This window comes from Branchiostoma belcheri, unplaced genomic scaffold (genome assembly GCF_001625305.1).
Source record: "Branchiostoma belcheri isolate BF01 breed outbred unplaced genomic scaffold, Haploidv18h27 scaffold50, whole genome shotgun sequence".
NCBI lineage: Eukaryota > Metazoa > Chordata > Leptocardii > Amphioxiformes > Branchiostomatidae > Branchiostoma > Branchiostoma belcheri.
This window is the reverse complement of record NW_017804132.1, coordinates 2,251,585-2,270,595: the sequence shown is the minus strand read 5'-3', so window position 1 is coordinate 2,270,595 and position 19,011 is coordinate 2,251,585. Positions and strand designations below refer to the sequence as shown.

Sequence of the window (19,011 nt, the reverse complement as noted above, 5' to 3'; positions counted from 1 at the left end):
TATATACAGTGTATTTTTATAATGATTGACACAATCAAATCTACATTGATGTTTACAAAGACATTGTGCCTATTGTATTTCCAGGCCAGTGCTCTGTCGCTGTGTACCATGATGACACAAACATGGACAACTGTTACCACATCAACTGTCCTGTATGTGTGAATCACCAAATCTACATGTATATTTACCAATCCCCTGTCTGTTCCAGGCCAGTGCTCTGTAGCTGTATACCATGATGACACTAACATGGACAACTGTTACCACATCAACTGTCCTGTATGTGTGAATCACTAAATCTACATGTATATTTACCAGTCCCATGTGTTTCCAGGCCAGTGCTCAGTAGCTGTATACCATGATGACACGAACATGGACAACTGTTACCACATCAACTGTCCTGTATGTGTGAATCACTAAATCTACATGTATATTTACCAGTCCCATGTGTTTCCAGGCCAGTGCTCTGTAGCTGTATACCATGATGACACTAACATGGACAACTGTTACCACATCAACTGTCCTGTATGTGTGAATCACTAAATCTACATGTATATTTACCAATCCCATGTCTGTTCCAGGCCAGTGCTCTGTAGCTGTATACCATGATGACACTAACATGGACAACTGTTACCACATCAACTGTCCTGACCCTCAGACCTGTGTGTACCAGGAGCTGGCAGGATACACGCTCGCTGTCATCAGTAGGGCTATACCACAGGTGGAGGCACTGGGGGGGACCACTACAGGTGTGTTAATCATTTACATAGACAAGTAAACAAGCTAGTGATCTGCTCCCTCATGCTAAATTTTTCTAGAAATAAACCTGTAATAGTACATAAACAATAGTAATAATGGTAAAATGTTTAACTTTATTCCAACACAAAGATTACACAGAGATCAAGTTTTAAACAACCACTGTCACCTTCATCAGGATAATAAGCTATTAATGACCAATCACTTCACAATGTGATCTCACAAGAGTTACGGTTACAGACACATGACCTTATTCACACAAGGCTTTTTACTATGATTACTGCCAACACAGATGAACTTCATGCTATAACATATAACAAGATTGAAATGTTTCCTTGTAACATTTTACTTGAAGTAGCTGAATGGTATTCCTGACTGTTAAAATAATAACTAATAATTTTGCTTTTTCTCTCATCACCTAACAGAAAAACCCTCCACTGTGACCACTAAGACAACCAGCACCAAGGCCCCAGAGGTGATACCACAGGAACGTATGTTCAATGAGAAACAGCAGGAAACAAGTACTGTAACAACAAAGGCACAGGCTAAACTAACCACTGAACAGCCTAGCACAGCTGCAAAACAACAAACAACTACTGCAAAACAAGAGACGAATCCTGCAACTGAAGGGCAACAACAGACAACGGCACAACCAAAACCAACAGGGTCACAACAAGAACAGACGTCGACCAAGCCATCCACCCAGCTGACAACCATTACAAGAACCACGACCACACCCAAGTCACTCACAACTCAAACCTTCACACAGAAGCAAACAACCAAGACGGCCACCACCACGACTACTACAGTTGTTAGCAAGGCCACAACCAAAGTTGATGAGAGCGTGCAGACAACACAGGCAAGCAAAACTCCAGAGGCAGCTGTGGAGGAAGTGAAGCAAACCACAGAGCCAGTGGTCGCGCCTACACAAGCCCCGACAAGCAAGGTCCAAACCGTACCACCTACAAATCCACCAGAAACGCAGAAGCCTTCTCCAAGCCCTCTGCCCAGTACTAAACCAACCACCACAACGTCAAAGAAAACGCAAGCGGTTACCGTCAAGACCAACCCAGTTCCAGAAGCAACCGTAGCTCAAACCAAAGCCAGCAGCACTGGAAAGAGTCCTGATGTTACAGCAGAGGATACACAGCCACCTACAACCAAACCTACAGCTGCAGTTACAACCAAAAAGTTGATGCCTGGCAGTACTGCTAAAGGCGAAGAAGCTCTTACACAAGCTAGCCTGGTACAGGGCACCTTAGGGCCACAAGTCGCCAACAGAAATGAGTCGGTTTCAACTGCAGACAAGATGGGAAAGTCGTCGTATGGTTCCCTCATCGTGGCCATGTGTTTCGGACTCCTGTTCCTGTTCGCGGTGGTTGTCGTTGTTGGAAAGAGATGGTACGAGAGTTGGCAGAGACGACACTACTCAAAAATTGACTATTTAATCAATGGCATGTATAATTAACTAGCCTCCAAGACTGACACATAAGCAAACTTCTCTTTACATGTACATAGCCTATGGTCTATGTACCAAGCATGATTTGTAGTAAGCTTTGTACATGTTTTTGCAAAAGATGTAGATGTTTTCATACAAGTTACAAGATTTAAACTCTTTTACTGATAATAATCAGAAATGTGTGTATGATATCAGAGATGCCATGTAAAGAATGTGCCTTACTAGTACAATATATATTTATGAACTTTAATCATGACATTTGAACTTCCTACCAAAAATAGCCTAAAACTTATACAACGATAGGGTGGGGTGGGGGGATAAAATTCTTAACTATGACTAGACTATGATTCAGCTATGATTTTGGACTGAAAGGTTTTTATTTCAAAACAGTTTGAAAAACAGTGAGTGCCAAGATTTGTGTGGTAGAATTATCTTTTTTTTTGTTTTACTTTGTAATCTTTCTAACTACCAGAGGAAAAAAGCTCAGCTACTTAACCTGTAGCAGCCAAAGGGTGCCTTGTAGTGCCAAGTATGTTCTGGCAACTAAATGACTTAGAACCCTAATGTTAAAATACAGAAGGATTGATATCAATTTACCTGTGATTGCCTTACCATTGATCTGGCACACAAAATCTTTGTTATATGCCAGCTGTGCATTCCAAGTCAAAAATCTTGAAATACTCATATTGTACTTGTACTAAGTACTTTGCAAATGCCTCTAAACATATAATAGCAAAAGAAAATGTCTTCCATAAGTAGTGTGTTAGAAGCTGAGGGCTGGAAGTGAAGTTTTTTTGGAAAATGGTAAGTAGAAAAATAGAAATTTTTGTGTTTTTAAAAGTTGGATGCAAGGAAGCAACATGACAATTTGTTCAAGGAGGTCAGTACATGTAGTTGAAACCTACAACATATGTCTATTATACATGTATCATTTTGAAAACAAGAAAGAAATGTAGATATTTTGAATTGATGTACTACTTGTAAAGAAAAGCATGGAAATGATATAGATTTTCTCAATCTATCAATCCACTACAATTCATTGACTGTAGTTTTGTAACCATGCCAATAGTGCCTAACTACTGATGTTGTCTTGTAAGTTGTAACACTTTAATTGTGGTAAATCAAATTCGTCTCATTTGAATTTTACTGTGTTTTACTTCTACCATTTGTTTCTTTTCGTACTAGATTTAGTGTTATTTTTGTGAGCACTTTGAGTTTTGCAAACTTGATGACAGTTTTTAAAACTCAAATATGATCAGTACATGTAATTGAGTGTGTATTGAAATTTGCACAATACAGTAATACTGAGAAACAAAAGCAATACTGGTATGAAATACTTTCAGGTATTTTTTGTCATCAACTTTGTGTTCTGTTGCAATTCATTTTATGTTAATCAGCTCAAGATTTTGTAAAACAATATAATGAATTACTGATATGTACTTACCAATATGTGTATAATGTTGCTGTATAGAGTTTTATTCAGAAAACATTAATATTTACTTGACAAATATCTTGATGTCATTTACAAATGTATATTATTACAAAGAAATGATATTCAGTGCCTCAGTAACAATGTCTAATCAGTAAAAATGCAGTAATAAAGCTGCTAAAATGTGTGCATATCTGTGTGTTTGTTTGTTTGTTTGTTTGTTTGTTTGTTTGTTGCAAATTTATTTTCAGGACCCATTAAGCCCAAAATATCAGCCATACATTTTCATAAGCATTAACAAATCGGCATGTACTACCAAAACAGGTTTTCTACAAATATCAATGTTTTCAAATCATAATTCTTAAAAAGATGCCATGTTTGGTGAAAAGAAGTGTACAAACAGCTGTCTAGTACACAACTGACTGTTGTTTTAAGCTAGAACTCTGAACTGTTAGGGAATCATATGACAGTATCACCCTATAGCACATTTTGTGTTATAGAGTGACATACATTTACGGTCAAAGTTCTAGTAGCTGTTGATCTAACCCTCGATCAGTCTATGGATTTATGCTCCGAGGGGCTTCTCAGAAACCAGCCTGGAATTTTCGTCCTATTGGTGGTAGAAAATAAGCTTTTCTGTTTGAAATTGTTCCAATGTAGAGTTAGTCGCCTCCGTAGTGAATTTACAGTGCGGATTTTCTTGTCTTAGAAGCGACATTCACGTTAATAGCCTGGGCGTCAGACTGTTTCCAGGGCCTACACAGGTCAGTTCCTCGGCTCCAGGGCTAACACGCCCCAAGGAAATTTTACCACAGCCCTCCTCAGTTAGACCTTGATCCACTCCCTGGCTAGCTCTGGAGCTAGCGTGCTCTGGGTCTAGTCTCTACGAGACTGGCAAAGTGGGTTCAAAATCAGTATAATTTAGCTAAATAGGTAGAGATAATTGGCCAGGAGAGTTTGGCCACTGTAGAGTTCATTTATATGCTTCGTAGGAAAAAAAAACTAACCTTCCAATTATTCTTCCCTTTTTTTATCGAATTCTACGATCCGTACCCCCGCAGGAAGGCCTGATGGAGGCTATCATAAGTCTAGTATCACGTTCATTGCCTTACCCTGTACACCTTCCCGCGTCACATGTTCGCACAACCTAATTTGCATAAACAGGAACAAAGTTTGCTCGTGCTGGTTGTTTATTGCCGCAGGGCTGCTGACTGTGTCGGTTCTTGATTTTTCGTTTCAGGAACTTCCTTGTCGGGGACGCCCAAAAAATCTTTTCTAACGCAGCAGAACAATCAAATTGTCGTCAGGGTATATGTACAAGTCGACAGGCGGATTCTTGCGACCACCTTGAGTCCACAAGGGCCTTTAAGGGCCTTGTTAATTTCGCGTTTACCTGCAAAGTGAGTTAGGGTTTGAACGTGAGGAGGTAACAACATGGGGAAGAGGTTGACATTATGGGCGTGTGCCGTCCTGGCGGCCAACATTTGCGGGCTTTTTGAGGTAAGGCGATACCGCTAACTGTTCAGGTTTACATACTTGAAACAACGCCGTGTGTTAAGACATGTTGAGACGACAGATTGCTTTAAGCTCACCTGCTACGGTTGCTACGCCCTGCAAAGGGCACCTGTTTCATTTTCCGGCTGCAACGTTAAGTCAACAATGCTGCTTGCAGTAAATGGCGGACGAGCAGATTTCTCAGACACAAAACGACTTCATTGTTTCAGGAACAAAATTTGTTATTGAGTGACTGTCGTATCAGGAAGCGTTCTTTCTACTATTACTATTACCGAGGGCTTAGACAGATCGCACACTAAGGGCATTCTTGGGATGTGTCCTTGAATTTTCGGCTGCCTATTAAATGTTCCCGACAAGGCTGTCTAGATCCTTGTCGGCTGTTGGGTCTGCTTAAAAATACCACGACATCAAAATCGCACCACGGCCTAGGGCTAAGGTGACTGCACTGTAATCTAATCAGCTCTAGTAAATTTTCTTTTTTTAAACCGTGATTCGTGACACAAGGAAAAGGGGAAGGAAGAGCTCTAGATCTACAGATATCGCCGTGGTTCATTAGTTTTCGGTCGTGTGTCACGGTCGTGTGCGTCTCTGCCAGGCACCAGGCGGCTGAAAAGAGCAGAAATTTGCCGAAGCGGAGAACTGCACTCCCCTAGCGGACTTAGCCTCTACCAGGCTTCGAGAGGCGGCTGGAAAGGGTAGAAATCGGTCAAATAGAGAGACAGCATGCCAAGGGAGTTTGGTCGGCTGGAGAGAACAGTTTGCCGCTCCCGCTCTCTAGCTCGCAGACCAACTCTCTTGGCATGCTATCTCTCTATTTGGCCGATTTCTACTCTTTCCAGCCGCCTCCCGAAGCCTGGTTGAGGCTGTAGCGGATTAACTTTCTTGGCATATTATTTGGCTATTTCTACTCTTTCTAGCCGACTCTGAAGCATGGTAGAGGCTGTATACTGTATAGGTAGATGTATTCTGTTTTATGGTTGCAACTCTAGCCATTATGTTCCTCTTTTCATGCAGTCGCGTCATTCTTTTTGGTGGTAGGATAGAAATACGAAACGAATTCGTGCACATATGGCACGCAAAGCACGGTCGTTAAGCTCGAAAATTTAATTATAAAGATCGATATTTTGTTTTTATGGAACTGATCCTCATTTGCGCAGTCTGTAACTCAATCCCCGGAACTTAAGCTGTATGCGACGATTGTGCAACGGAAAATTGACTTAACTAATGTTGCACCAGCAAAGCTAAGTTCACACGAGGGCCACTTGGTATTCCGTGTTTTTGTCAAATGAAGACTTTGATGACGGAAGTTGAAGTTGTTTGCCTAATTTGTTCCGCCCTGTTTTGATGATCACACGTGACGTGCACGTTGTGGACTGTGAGATACAGCTGAAAGTGCAGTGTACGTAGCCTCAACACAAGCAAGTTCAAAGGCGGCTGGAAAAAGGAGAAAAAATGGCCCAATAGACCGCTTTTTGCCCGCTAAAGGAGTACAGTTTGACACTCTGAACTATACTCTTTTAGCGGACAGACTCCCCTGACATGTTATCTGTCTATTTGGCCAACTTCTACTCTTTGTAACCCCAGAAAAACCGGTAGAGACTAGTGTACGTTCAAAGCTCGCGTTGCAGAGTTCATTTGTAGCGTGACAAACACTTCAAACTGGGCACAGTCCAATTATTATGGCAGCGAAACAAATAAATCAAAACGGTTCTGCTGCAGTACCATAGGAATCCCATAGAGGACCCAGAATCGAACGCGCCCTTTAATTGTTACCGATACCTATCCACAGACTAAATTTCCACTTCACACAATTCACACAGCTACTCAAGTTATGATATCCACAAACCTAATCTCCAAGCATTTTGGTGGCTGTACAAAGGCAAAACCAAATTTGCCTGAGGCTGTATTAATTGGCCAGACCCAAGGTGGCGATCGAAATGGTAACTGTCTGACAATGGATACTGCCCCAGGCCAATTTGATTCTGTCTTTGCAACCACCAAATGATGTGTACAAACCCACAAACTACACACCCAAAACATGACCTTTTTGGCGAGGGTGAACATGCAGGAAGAAGTCCGGATAAATCCCCGCGTCCCAAAATAACTTGTACGTCATTAAGCCAGTGTAAATGTCATTGGTTAGTACCAGGCCTGGGCTTGTACAGTGGCGCACTGTTGTGTCATAATCCAACGTATCGCCCCACGAACGTTGGATACAGGCGGCTAATGGATACAGGCGGCCAACCTAAAGTTGCCCCACCGAATCTGCTTGGAGATTAAGATTATAATACTTTATAATATTTCTGAACACGAACAACCGTAAAACACAACGGTAGTAGCAGAATATCGGAATGTAACGCTTCACATGCTTTTGAATTGGAACACACATGTATCAACATACTTACTGATCACTCTTAATGATTCTGTCAATAGGTAGCCAATTAGGTTCCTCTTTCAGACACATTACACCACATTATATTTATATAGGCGGCCCGACACTGTTCTTCGCCCGAAAAAAGCAAGGCAGATCTTAATTTCTAAGTAGATCTGTTGGCGGCTGCCAGGAAATTATCAAAATGGACATTCAGTTACCATTTGCCACTTGTTGGGCTGGTGTAACCGGTACATAAACAAAGCCCGATAAAAACACACAAAAAGCGCGAAAAATAAGCCTAAATCCTAAACTCCAGCTTGGCCGGAGTGCCTCGCTCAAGCTGCGCGGTGCTAGAAATTTTGAAGTCTGCGGAAGACGCTATTCTCACTACACTTTATTCAGAATTGGCAGCTTTTGTGTTTGACATATCGAGGAACCAAGGAAATGAATTAATGGCAAAATAATACACAGCGTCTGCTAGAGCATAGATAAACCATCCGGGTCTTACATCCTGCCGGTACCAGTGAGAAGTTACTCTCGGTGAGATTCCCAGAGAAACAAGGATTTCCTCCGGCGGAAACACGGACCTCTGTCCGTCCTAGTACCGAGTTCACTCGCCCCTGATGGAACACGTGGGTGGCGCGAAGCCCAGCGCTTTTCCTGTACGACATTTAACACACGACCTACATGGCCCTACATAGCCTCCGTAGCAGGCTTATAGAACTGGGGGTTTGGTGGTCTTCGGCTGTTTTCTGATTACCCCAGTTAAAAGACAAAAAAGGGGTAATTCAACCAGGCCGGCTATGTTGTCCATATGCAATCAGAAAATAGCACACAAAAGCTCCCAATGACCATGAAGACCTCCAAAAGCCCCAGTACGACATTACATGCGACCCGTACCTACTCTCCAAGCAGAGGTTTGTGTTATTTTTGGTTACTTATTATTTTTTTATCGGGGTGTCTTTTTTTGCACTGGATTTTTTGGGGAGTGAAAGAAGTTCCAGTGTAGAAAAGAAACCCCAGGTGATAAAAAAGCCTAAAAACGCGCCAAAAATAACCCAAACCTCTGCTTTGAGAGTATCCCATATCGCAGAATCCTAGACTCTAAGCACTATTAGTATTCAATGAAAGAATGTTGGAGCATTAGAACGTAGTGCAGACTTGAAGCAATGATATCCTTCTCTGGAAATAACAGCAACAGTTGCTAATTAGTACATTGTACTCTTTGTGTTCTGACACATAATTATGTCTCTTGCTCCAGGTGTCCACAGCTCAAATATCTACTCCAACAACAACACCAACAACAACACTAACTCCAGCAACAACAACCGTTACAACTCCAGCAGCAACAACAACAACTCCAGCAACAACAACTACAGCAGCAGCAACAACAACTGCTAGTACAACAGCAACTACAACAACTGCATCAACTGTGAGTGTGCGTGTGTGTGTGTGTCACAGTGTGTGTGTCACAGTGTGTGTGTGTGTGTGTGTGTGTGTGTGTGTGTGTGTGTGTGCGCGCGCGCGCATGAAAGTCCCCTAAAGCACAGAAAAAACAACAACACACGTCTCGTCTGAACCCTGAAACTTAGAGGCCACATTCTTTGCTACAGTTGCAGATCTCTCTCATGATAAGCACCCAATATAACCGTCAAGTGCAACGCATTTCAAGGGCTTGCGATTACACCGCACCTGTTTTGAATCGCGCCTTTGGGCGACGCCTCAGTAAGTAAACTATGCAGATTTATGGGTATTTATGGGACAATGGCCTTGAGGTAGAGCAGCACCTGTCGTCAAAAAATCAGAGGTGTCAACTTTTCTTTCCTCCTTATCTGTTACTTTTTAAGAACAGGTTTTGGTAGGGGGTCATTTTCTTGTTTTGTCTTGCGGCCTATGCCTTTTGTACCATTCTATCTGTCCCAAATGATTTTAATTCCACTTCCCTCTTGTATCAAGAGAATTTAGAAACTCGTGGACAACAGCACCGCCATTTGCGTTGTATTTGCGGCCATCCGCTTTATTACTTCTCTATTATAGTGGTATGTTGACCGGGAGGAACCATTGTTTGTTAGGTAAATACGTGCTAATGAAGTCTTTCAACATGTAAATCTCAATGTAATGACTCAGTCAAGAGTATAAGCGATAAATAATGATCTATCAGTATACAGCTAGTCTTCTTTTATATCGATTAGCAATGCATACGTAATTAGTGTTACTCAATCAAATCCCATTGAGTCAATATGCCCACTAGAGATTAAATTCTGTATCGTTTGTTAATTTCTTAGCATAGAATTGCGAAAAATGCATTGAAGAGGAAAGAAAATGAAGTTTAATGTGATATACTCCGCTTTGTCTGTCCAACTTCCCAGGGTTTTCTGCAAATTCATGTAAATACGTAATCCCAAGGCTCTAACGTCCGCTATGACTGTGCCTCTGATCATGACTGTTCGGGACAGGTCACGCCCTAATACGTCATACAGGTGTTCTAAACTCGTACCCAGGGTCTCTATCAACGCAGCTGATGCTTGAAATGCTCGTCTACGTCTAAAACTAACCTCAATCTTAAAGCATTGTGTAGTTTTTGCTTTAGTTGTGAGATATATGTACTTAGATGTGTACTTTTGATGACAGAAAATTGGCTTTGGCTTCGCTAAGGCGAATATAGCACATTCCGGCCTGGGATCGAGAGCATACGTGCCCAAAAAAGTTACACCCATGGACCATTCCATTGTCTATGTCAATATTCTTGCGATTGAAACACTTGAGTTTTTGTCCTATAAAACGTCAAATTTCAGAAAAATAAAAATTAAATAAGGTCTTTAAAGGAATATTTCTTGTCAAATCTATGAGCATTTTCATATAATACCAAAATAATCACATGCTAAACACCCCCGTAAATTTGAATGGGACAGTCTTATTTGCATACAAGGAAGTGGAGTTCTATGGATAGAATCATGTTGTCTTGTTTGCCTTGGTCGCTTTATAGTTTGAATTATACGGAAATCCTCGCCAAGTTTTACAAGTAATACCGTCCTGCCTTGTAGATAGACATCTAAGGATCAAAGGGACGTTTCTCTCAGTTTATTTCTTGGCCGCTAAAGCGCTATGTTGTGAGAAAAAGACGGTGGTAGGCCCGAGTTCGATTCCCAAGGATTTCCACGGTACACTGCAAGCATCCAGAACCCCGGCTGGCCCGGATTTTATCCAGTTTGTTCGTCCTTTTCTTCCCGACATGAAGCTTGCTTTAAGTTCCCTCGGCTTTTACGTAGTGCTGCTACATCTAGTGAATATTCAGGTAGGTGTGTGAATATTGTATAGGCTCCATGTTTGATACGTATGTCCTTAATGTTTAATCATAGGGTTACCTGTTGCTGTTTGTATAGTACACTGAATTGAAGGGTTTAGATGTTTGCTTGGACCCACCTTCGGTATAATGCTTAAGACTTGTTTTCATTATCTTAGAGTTATAGACTAAATGGCTGAAGTAAATAACTTACTACATTCAAACATGGTGTAATGACTTAATATTAGGTCATTTATGTTTACTACCTTGTGATTGTTGAATTTGTCTTTGGAACCTGAATTAGAGATACTGATACAGATTGGTTTTTATATATATTTGTACCGATTTACCTTGTCATAAGAAATACCAAGATTTTAAAATGTATGCATTATGTTCACTTTGTTTATCATTTTATTGCCGAAATTGAATGCAGAATTATATGTAAACATACAAATTTTAAGCGTCACTGTCAGCTTGACATGACATAATTGACACTATCAGTCAAGAACCATTATATTCTTGGGCATTGCCTTTTGCTGGCTCGCATTTGGCCTGAATTTCTTTCTGGAACAGAAAATTCACATTTGTGTACTGCATGAAGCTACACATTAGGGATGAACATCAGTCTACATGTACATCCATATGATAATAACTTAGGTACAAGGCATCTTCTGGTACATAACGTTCCATAAGGCTGGTCTACCTAATAGTAATACAGTGCTCAGTGAGTAGTATATGGGATGAGAATGGGCTTTTAAAATCATTGGACGAATTTCTAACATCTAGTAGGCATTCTTTCATATACATGTATATTAAAATGCATGCCACAGTAATGGGACATACCATGTGGGCTTATATAAGTTATAGTTTGTTAAGGCTGATGTTTACATTTTGGCAGGTGGTTGTGGTAGTCTCTATCAGACTAAACTACATTGGCTATAGGGAAAATGATTCTTCAAACTTAAAGTTAAAGAGAAAATGTTACCATTACTGCAACTCACTCCCCTGGCCAATTGCTGGCCCTATTTTTGCAGAATTCTACTATCCATAACCCATTAGGAAGGCTTGATGGATTCTATGTACCAGTATCAAGATTTTTTTGTCAGTCTTCACATATTATAATAATGTACACACAAGTACAAAGACCTTTGTAAGGTCTTCAGAATGTGCAAATACCTACAAACAAAGAAGTAGCACATTGAATACACACAGTGCAATAAGTACAATGGGGAACGGGTTTTCTGCGCGTGAAGAATTTGCGCGTGAAAAACTTGCGCATGAAAAATTTGCGCGTGAAAAATAAAAGTCTTAGAAATATGTTAGAAAATATGCAGTACCAAATTCTTAGGCAGGAAAATGTTGTCCTCTGGTATAATTTTCCCTCTGTTAGCCAAAATTTTTGTTTGAAAATGTTGGTCCCTTGGGAATAAGCTAATTTGCATAATTTCCATAAAACCTGACCTTTTGAAAATCACTTAAATTCGTAAGAAATACATGGAAAAGTTACTAGTATGAGGTTTAGGATGGTAAAATGTAACAATCTGAAGCTTTTCCATTCTAGAAGTTTGATTTCATGCCTTCTTAAACAAATTCTTTCACGCGCAAATTTCAACCTTTTTTGCGCGTGAAAACTTTACCTTTCAAAATAACCTAAAATCACAAAAAAATGGACAAAACAAGGGTATGTAGTCTAGAATGCAAGCAAAATGATGTTAGATTTTTATTTTCTTGTCTTTTTTCCAACTTTTAAGCTTAAAACAGCAAAAAGTTTTCAAATCCCTTGGGAGTCAGCTAATTTGCATATCTTCACGCGCAGATTCTTCATGCGCAAGTTTTTCACGCGCAAATTTTTCACGCGCACAAAACCCCATCTCGTACAATGTATGTGGATAAATCAACATGTGTACAATGATGTAATTTAATGTGTATTTTTTTTTTCTTGATGTTTGGTCCCAGGTGTCCCCAACAACAGCAACCACTCCAGTTCCTGGTAAGTACATTTATTAATTTATGAAGATTTACCACATTTGTGGAAGGCTTGACATAACAGGTGACTATCACCTCTTCAAGATGTCAAACCTGAGACCACACTGTAATGTTTGAACCACTCACACCGGGAAGGTCCCATACTCTTTTTGATAAGTGTGGTGGGATCTTTAACGTGCGTGGGGTGTGGCTCTCCCCAAAAAGTAGGAATGTTAGGGTATGCAAATGATGATTTTAGTTTTGTGCCAAATTGTAAACAAGAAGTTTAGAGATGTAAGAAAAATTTCAAATAACTGAAATCAGATCCTCTTCCAACATTCACAGCTCCAGGCCAACCTGGTGAGATCACCATTGATCCAGCTGATGTGACAGTTAACAGGATTGACTTCACCTGGGCAGCCCCTACAACTGGTACTGTTGACAACTACACTGTCAGCATTCTGCCAGCCCATGGTGGCAACCCAAGTGTCAGTGACTTAACTGCACTGGAGCACAGCTTCACTGGTCTGACAGCAGGAACCGAGTACACCATCAGTGTGGTAGCTGTCAATAGTGGTGGCAACAGTGCACCAAGTACAAAAGTTCAATGGACAAGTAAGTACATGTACTTGTACAGAACAATTGACAGTGTCCCTGCACACTTCCTGACATGAGGGTAAAAGCCATATAATGCTTATAAATAAGTAAAATCTAACAGAAATGTTGGTATTTGTTCATAAGTAATGCGTGCAAACCTAAATATTTGTCAAATCAGTTTGCAGAAATTGGATCTGTATAATTCTGATGTTCTGAATGTAAAATTTTATGACTTTGGTCTTTAAAAGTGTGCATGTGTGATGCATCCATTATATTCTGTAATGGTGAAGCAATTGTTATGAAGTCATTTAAGTGTTGTAGAAAATTTTACTTAAACTGATCCTCTGACAATTCCTCCAGCTCCAGCCCAGCCTGGTGAGATCACCATTGATCCAGCAGAGGTGACAACTAGCCGCATTAAAATCACCTGGGCAGCACCTGCCACGGGTGGTACAGAGACCTACCGAGTCAGCATCTCACCTGCCCATGGCAGCGACACACCTGCAAGTGTTCCTAGCAGCACACTGACGCACACCTTCAACGGTCTGACAGCAGGAACTGAGTATACCATCAGTGTTGTAGCTGTCAGTAGTGGTGGGGACAGTGTGGAAAGGACTAAAGTCCAGTGGACAAGTAAGAACCTAATACATTGTAGTATCCAGAAAGTTTGATAGCTTGCTGGCCCTTACATGTACCATAGGACAGGAGTAATGTGAGCTTACCTGTTTGTCAATTATGTTTGCAGAAATTGGACTTGATTTTCATGTAGAATTCTGATCTTTCTGAACTTAGAATTGTACAACTCTGGTTTGTAGATGTGTGTGTGATGCATGCACATACAGTATTATCTAGTAGGTGAAAAAATTCTTCTGATATCAAGTTTTGTAGAAAAGAAAATTAGAATTATGCAGCTGATCCTCTGCCAATTCCTTCAGCTCCAGCCCAGCCTGGTGATATCACCATAGGTGCAGTGACAGTAAGCAGTATCCCAATCACCTGGGCAGCACCTGCCACAGGTGGTACAGAGACATACCGAGTCAGCATCTCACCTGCCCATGGCAGCGACACACCTGCAAGTGTTCCTAGCAGCACACTGACGCACACCTTCAACGGTCTGACAGCAGGAACTGAGTATACCATCAGTGTTGTAGCTGTCAGTAGTGGTGGGAACAGTGTGGAAAGGACTAAAGTCCAGTGGACAAGTAAGTACCTACATGTAATAGTATCCAGTCAGACCGTTTGACTCGAAAAGTATAGTCAGGTAGTGCGATCAATGTTGAATAGATGTGAACAGAATAAGATAAAATATAATGACCTAACTGCATGATGACCTGTTTTCATGAGTTGAATAAAACAGGAGTTTTCCTTGTTTGCTGTCCAGCTACTGGCACACCTGGAACAGTTAACGCACCTGAAGTGACAGTTAACAGCATTAAGATCACCTGGACAGCACCTACAAGTGGTGCTGTAGACACCTACACTGTCAGCATCTCACCTGCCCATGGCAGCGACACACCTGCAACTATTCCTAGCGACACTCTGGAACACACCTTCAACGGTCTGACAGCAGGAACTGAGTACACCATCAGTGTTGTAGCTGTCAGTAGTGGTGGGGACAGTGCAGCAAGTACTAAAGTCCAGTGGACAAGTAAGGATATTACCCAGAATGTTTCACACTTATTGACAGTGTCACTACCCACTTTATGACATGAGAGTGGATTTACAATGGTCATGTATTATATACCATACAACATGTCAAAGCGTTATCCATATTGCCAATGTTTTGGGTAAAGGGTAGGTTTGTCAACCAAAAATTTGAGACTTGTGTGAAGGATTTTTCAACTTAGCTGCAGTGAACATTTCCAGTGAGCCAAACTTATTTTCTAGTCAATGATTTTGAAGGAAGATAAATGATGTAGAAGTAATAATTGTAACACAAGGGGTAACTGATAATGATCATCAAATGTTTCTTAGAGATCAAGTATCAGATTAAAACTTTTTCAGGTGAGTGAGCTGTGAAGAGAGCTGGGTTTATTTGCAGATACATGTACTATGGCATGTCCCTCAAATGACACTGGGTCTGTTAGTCATTTGTAGTGAAATACCACTTACTCACTCACTCACTATCCTGGTTTAGATTTCACTGCTGCCGGTTTCCCTGTCCCAGGGGTGGGCAGCAGTCGGCTGTTCTGGACACCTCGCCTCCAGCTGGCTCTGTCCTGTGGGTCTGTGCTGGACAGACCACACTCCTTTATATCCTTCCGAATGCACTCTAACCAAGTTTTTCTCGGCCTGCCACGGCCTCTGTTGCCTGGCAACTGCAAGTCCGCGATGGTATTGATGCAGCCACATGCTCTTTTAACGTGCCACATGCTCTATTAACCACTTAGCTAATACTATTCACATACTTATCTTCACACATGTGCATGTACCATTACCATTTAAAAACCATTTGCCCCTAGGTTTTTTTTCTTCAAAATCAGTTTAAGATAGCCATTGTAAGCCACATCTGGTTGGACCAATACATTGTCAATAATGGCTTTGTATTAAATGTCAGCATATTCATGAGTGCTGTTATGTTGGGTTGTAGCAAACATGTTTCAATCTAATGCTGATCCTCTGTGGCCAATTCCTCCAGCTCCAGCCCAGCCTGGTGAGATCACCATTGATCCAGCAGAGGTGACAACTAGCCGCATTAAAATCACCTGGGCAGCACCTGCCACGGGTGGTACAGAGACCTACCGAGTCAGCATCTCACCTGCCCATGGCAGCGACACACCTGCAAGTGTTCCTAGCAGCACACTGACGCACACCTTCAACGGTCTGACAGCAGGAACTGAGTATACCATCAGTGTTGTAGCTGTCAGTAGTGGTGGGGACAGCGCACCAAGTACTAAAGTCCAGTGGACAAGTAAGAACCTAATAGTATCCAGAAAGTTTGATAGCTTGCTGGCCTATATAATATACATGTATGTACCATATAGCACCAACTGTCACAGAAATGTTGGTTTTGGTTCATGAGTAATGTGAACTACAATAACTTCAAGTTGTCAATTATGTTTACAGAAACTTTGATTCCATTTACATACAGAATTTCTGAATGTAAGTTTACAACTCTGATCTGTAAATGTGTGTGTGATGCATCCAAATATTAGTCCACTGTGACACCAATTTAATTTGTTGCTTCTCTGATTCGCCTTTTCATTTTTGTCTGATTTCCAAAATAAAAATTTCTGGTTCTGAATCAACTCAAAAATGCTCAAATTTTGCCCCCAACAGTTGAGGAATGTCCTTTTTTCCCCTAGATGTTACAGGTTTTCCATCTGTCAATGCAGTGGTTTGATTAAAAGTTTAAAATTCATTGTTTAAATTTTAACCCAGCCTTTTGTGTTGACTTCATGGCTCCTATCAAAGCACTAAGGTAAGTCTTGGGGCTATAATAGGATGGCTAGACCTGTTTTTATTAAATTTATTCTTTTTCGCCCTCAGCTGTCACTTCATATTTTTTTCTGAAAAATCCGAGAACCAACAAATTAAATTGGTGTGGCCTTATTTAGAAGTTGAAATAAATCTTCTGATATTAAGTTTAAAAATTAGAATTATGCAGCTGATCCTCTGCCAATTCCTTCAGCTCCAGCCCAGCCTGGTGATATCACCATAGGTGCAGTGACAGTAAGCAGTATCCCAATCACCTGGGCAGCACCTGCCACAGGTGGTACAGAGACATACCGAGTCAGCATCTCACCTGCCCATGGCAGCGACACACCTGCAAGTGTTCCTAGCAGCACACTGACGCACACCTTCAACGGTCTGACAGCAGGAACTGAGTATACCATCAGTGTTGTAGCTGTCAGTAGTGGTGGGGACAGCACAGCAAGTACTAAAGTCCAGTGGACAAGTAAGTTTCCGGAATGTTTGACTAAAAAAGTATAGTCCGGTAATTCTGTGTTGAATAGCTGTTAACAGAATATGATGAAGTAGTCCAAGAATGATTTATCTGCAAGATGACCTCGGAGCACCCTTATTGTGGTATAGTTTATAATATACGTTATAAGACTTTTGTATGTTGGATAAAGCCTGAGGAGTTTTCCTTGTTACCTGTCCAGCTACTGGCACACCTGGAACAGTTAACGCACCTGAAGTGACAGTTAACAGCATTAAGATCACCTGGACAGCACCTACAAGTGGTGCTGTAGACACCTACACTGTCAGCATCTCACCTGCCCATGGCAGCGACACACCTGCAACTATTCCTAGCGACACTCTGGAACACACCTTCAACGGTCTGACAGCAGGAACTGAGTACACCATCAGTGTTGTAGCTGTCAGTAGTGGTGGGGACAGTGCAGCAAGTACTAAAGTCCAGTGGACAAGTAAGTAGTACTTATCAGAATGTTTCACAGTGTCACTACCCACTTCATGACATGAGAGTGGATTTATTTTGAATTATTTCTGTCCATGGTGGTAAGCACATGAGAGATACATGTAAAATGTTCTGTATGCTGAAACCAGAGAGAAAATAACAGCCTTATTTATAGGGCATCTGTCCAATAGTTCTTGGATAGCACAATGCCATTGTTATTCATTGAGTTATTCTAGATCTTGCCATCCAAGGGCTTATGTTGAAATAAATATCTTTGCAATTTAGTGATATAGGAAAAATGTATTGTACATGTATGTATGTGTGTGTGTGTGTGGGGGGGGAGTTGAGAATTTGCTTAATTGCAGTGCATACACACCTTAAATTTGAGGTTATTTGACCCCCCAAAAAGTTGATAGTAACTAAAGGAAAACAAACAATATCATACAATGTACATACTGTTGTGACATATACTAGATAAGTTATAGTGATTATCAAATTTTTCTTAGCGATTAAGTATGAAGATAAGATTTCTTGCGGTTAGTGAATAGTTGGGAGTAGGTGGTTTCATATAGCTTGGTTAATTTGCAGATACATGTACATGTGACATGTCCCTCCAACTACACTTTGTTATTTATTTGCAGTGAAAGTTAGCTATTCACATACATGTACGTGTACAATGTACCGTCCTCATTTAAAAACCATCGGCCCCTACATTAAAAGAATCAGTTTAAAATGGTTACTGTAAGCCACATCTGTTTGGACTAATACACTCACTGTCACGATGGCAAATTGTATTATTGAGCATGTTCATGTGCTGCTAATAATAAGTTGTGTCATTATTAATAGCAATCATTCAATCTAATGCTGATCCTCTGTGGCCAATTCCTCCAGCTCCAGCCCAGCCTGGTGAGATCACCATTGATCCAGCAGAGGTGACAACTAGCCGCATTAAAATCACCTGGGCAGCACCTGCCACGGGTGGTACAGAGACCTACCGAGTCAGCATCTCACCTGCCCATGGCAGCGACACACCTGCAAGTGTTCCTAGCAGCACACTGACGCACACCTTCAACGGTCTGACAGCAGGAACTGAGTATACCATCAGTGTTGTAGCTGTCAGTAGTGGTGGGGACAGCGCACCAAGTACTAAAGTCCAGTGGACAAGTAAGAACCTAATAGTATCCAGAAAGTTTGATAGCTTGCTGGCCTATATAATATACATGTATGTACCATATAGCACCAACTGTCACAGAAATGTTGGTTTTGGTTCATG

General features: G+C 41.1%; 2 protein-coding genes across 2 annotated transcripts in view; both read left to right on the top strand.

The window, feature by feature from the left end:
* The first annotated feature begins 579 nt into the window (after positions 1-579).
* LOC109480391 (salivary glue protein Sgs-3-like) lies at positions 580-2,505 on the top strand. Its single transcript, XM_019782590.1, has 2 exons — positions 580-746; positions 1,179-2,505. Exons 1-2 carry the CDS (start codon positions 617-619, stop codon positions 2,219-2,221), a joined length of 1,173 nt encoding a protein of 390 aa, XP_019638149.1. The 5' UTR covers positions 580-616; the 3' UTR covers positions 2,222-2,505.
* A 16,250-nt stretch (positions 2,506-18,755) lies between these two features.
* The window catches only part of LOC109480259 (tenascin-like), a 3,901-nt gene continuing 3,645 nt past the window's right edge, over positions 18,756-19,011 (top strand). The window contains exons 1-2 of the mRNA XM_019782409.1: positions 18,756-18,772; positions 18,859-18,902. Coding sequence (XP_019637968.1) covers positions 18,756-18,772; positions 18,859-18,902 — 61 coding nt within the window. The remainder of the gene's footprint in view (positions 18,773-18,858; positions 18,903-19,011) is intronic.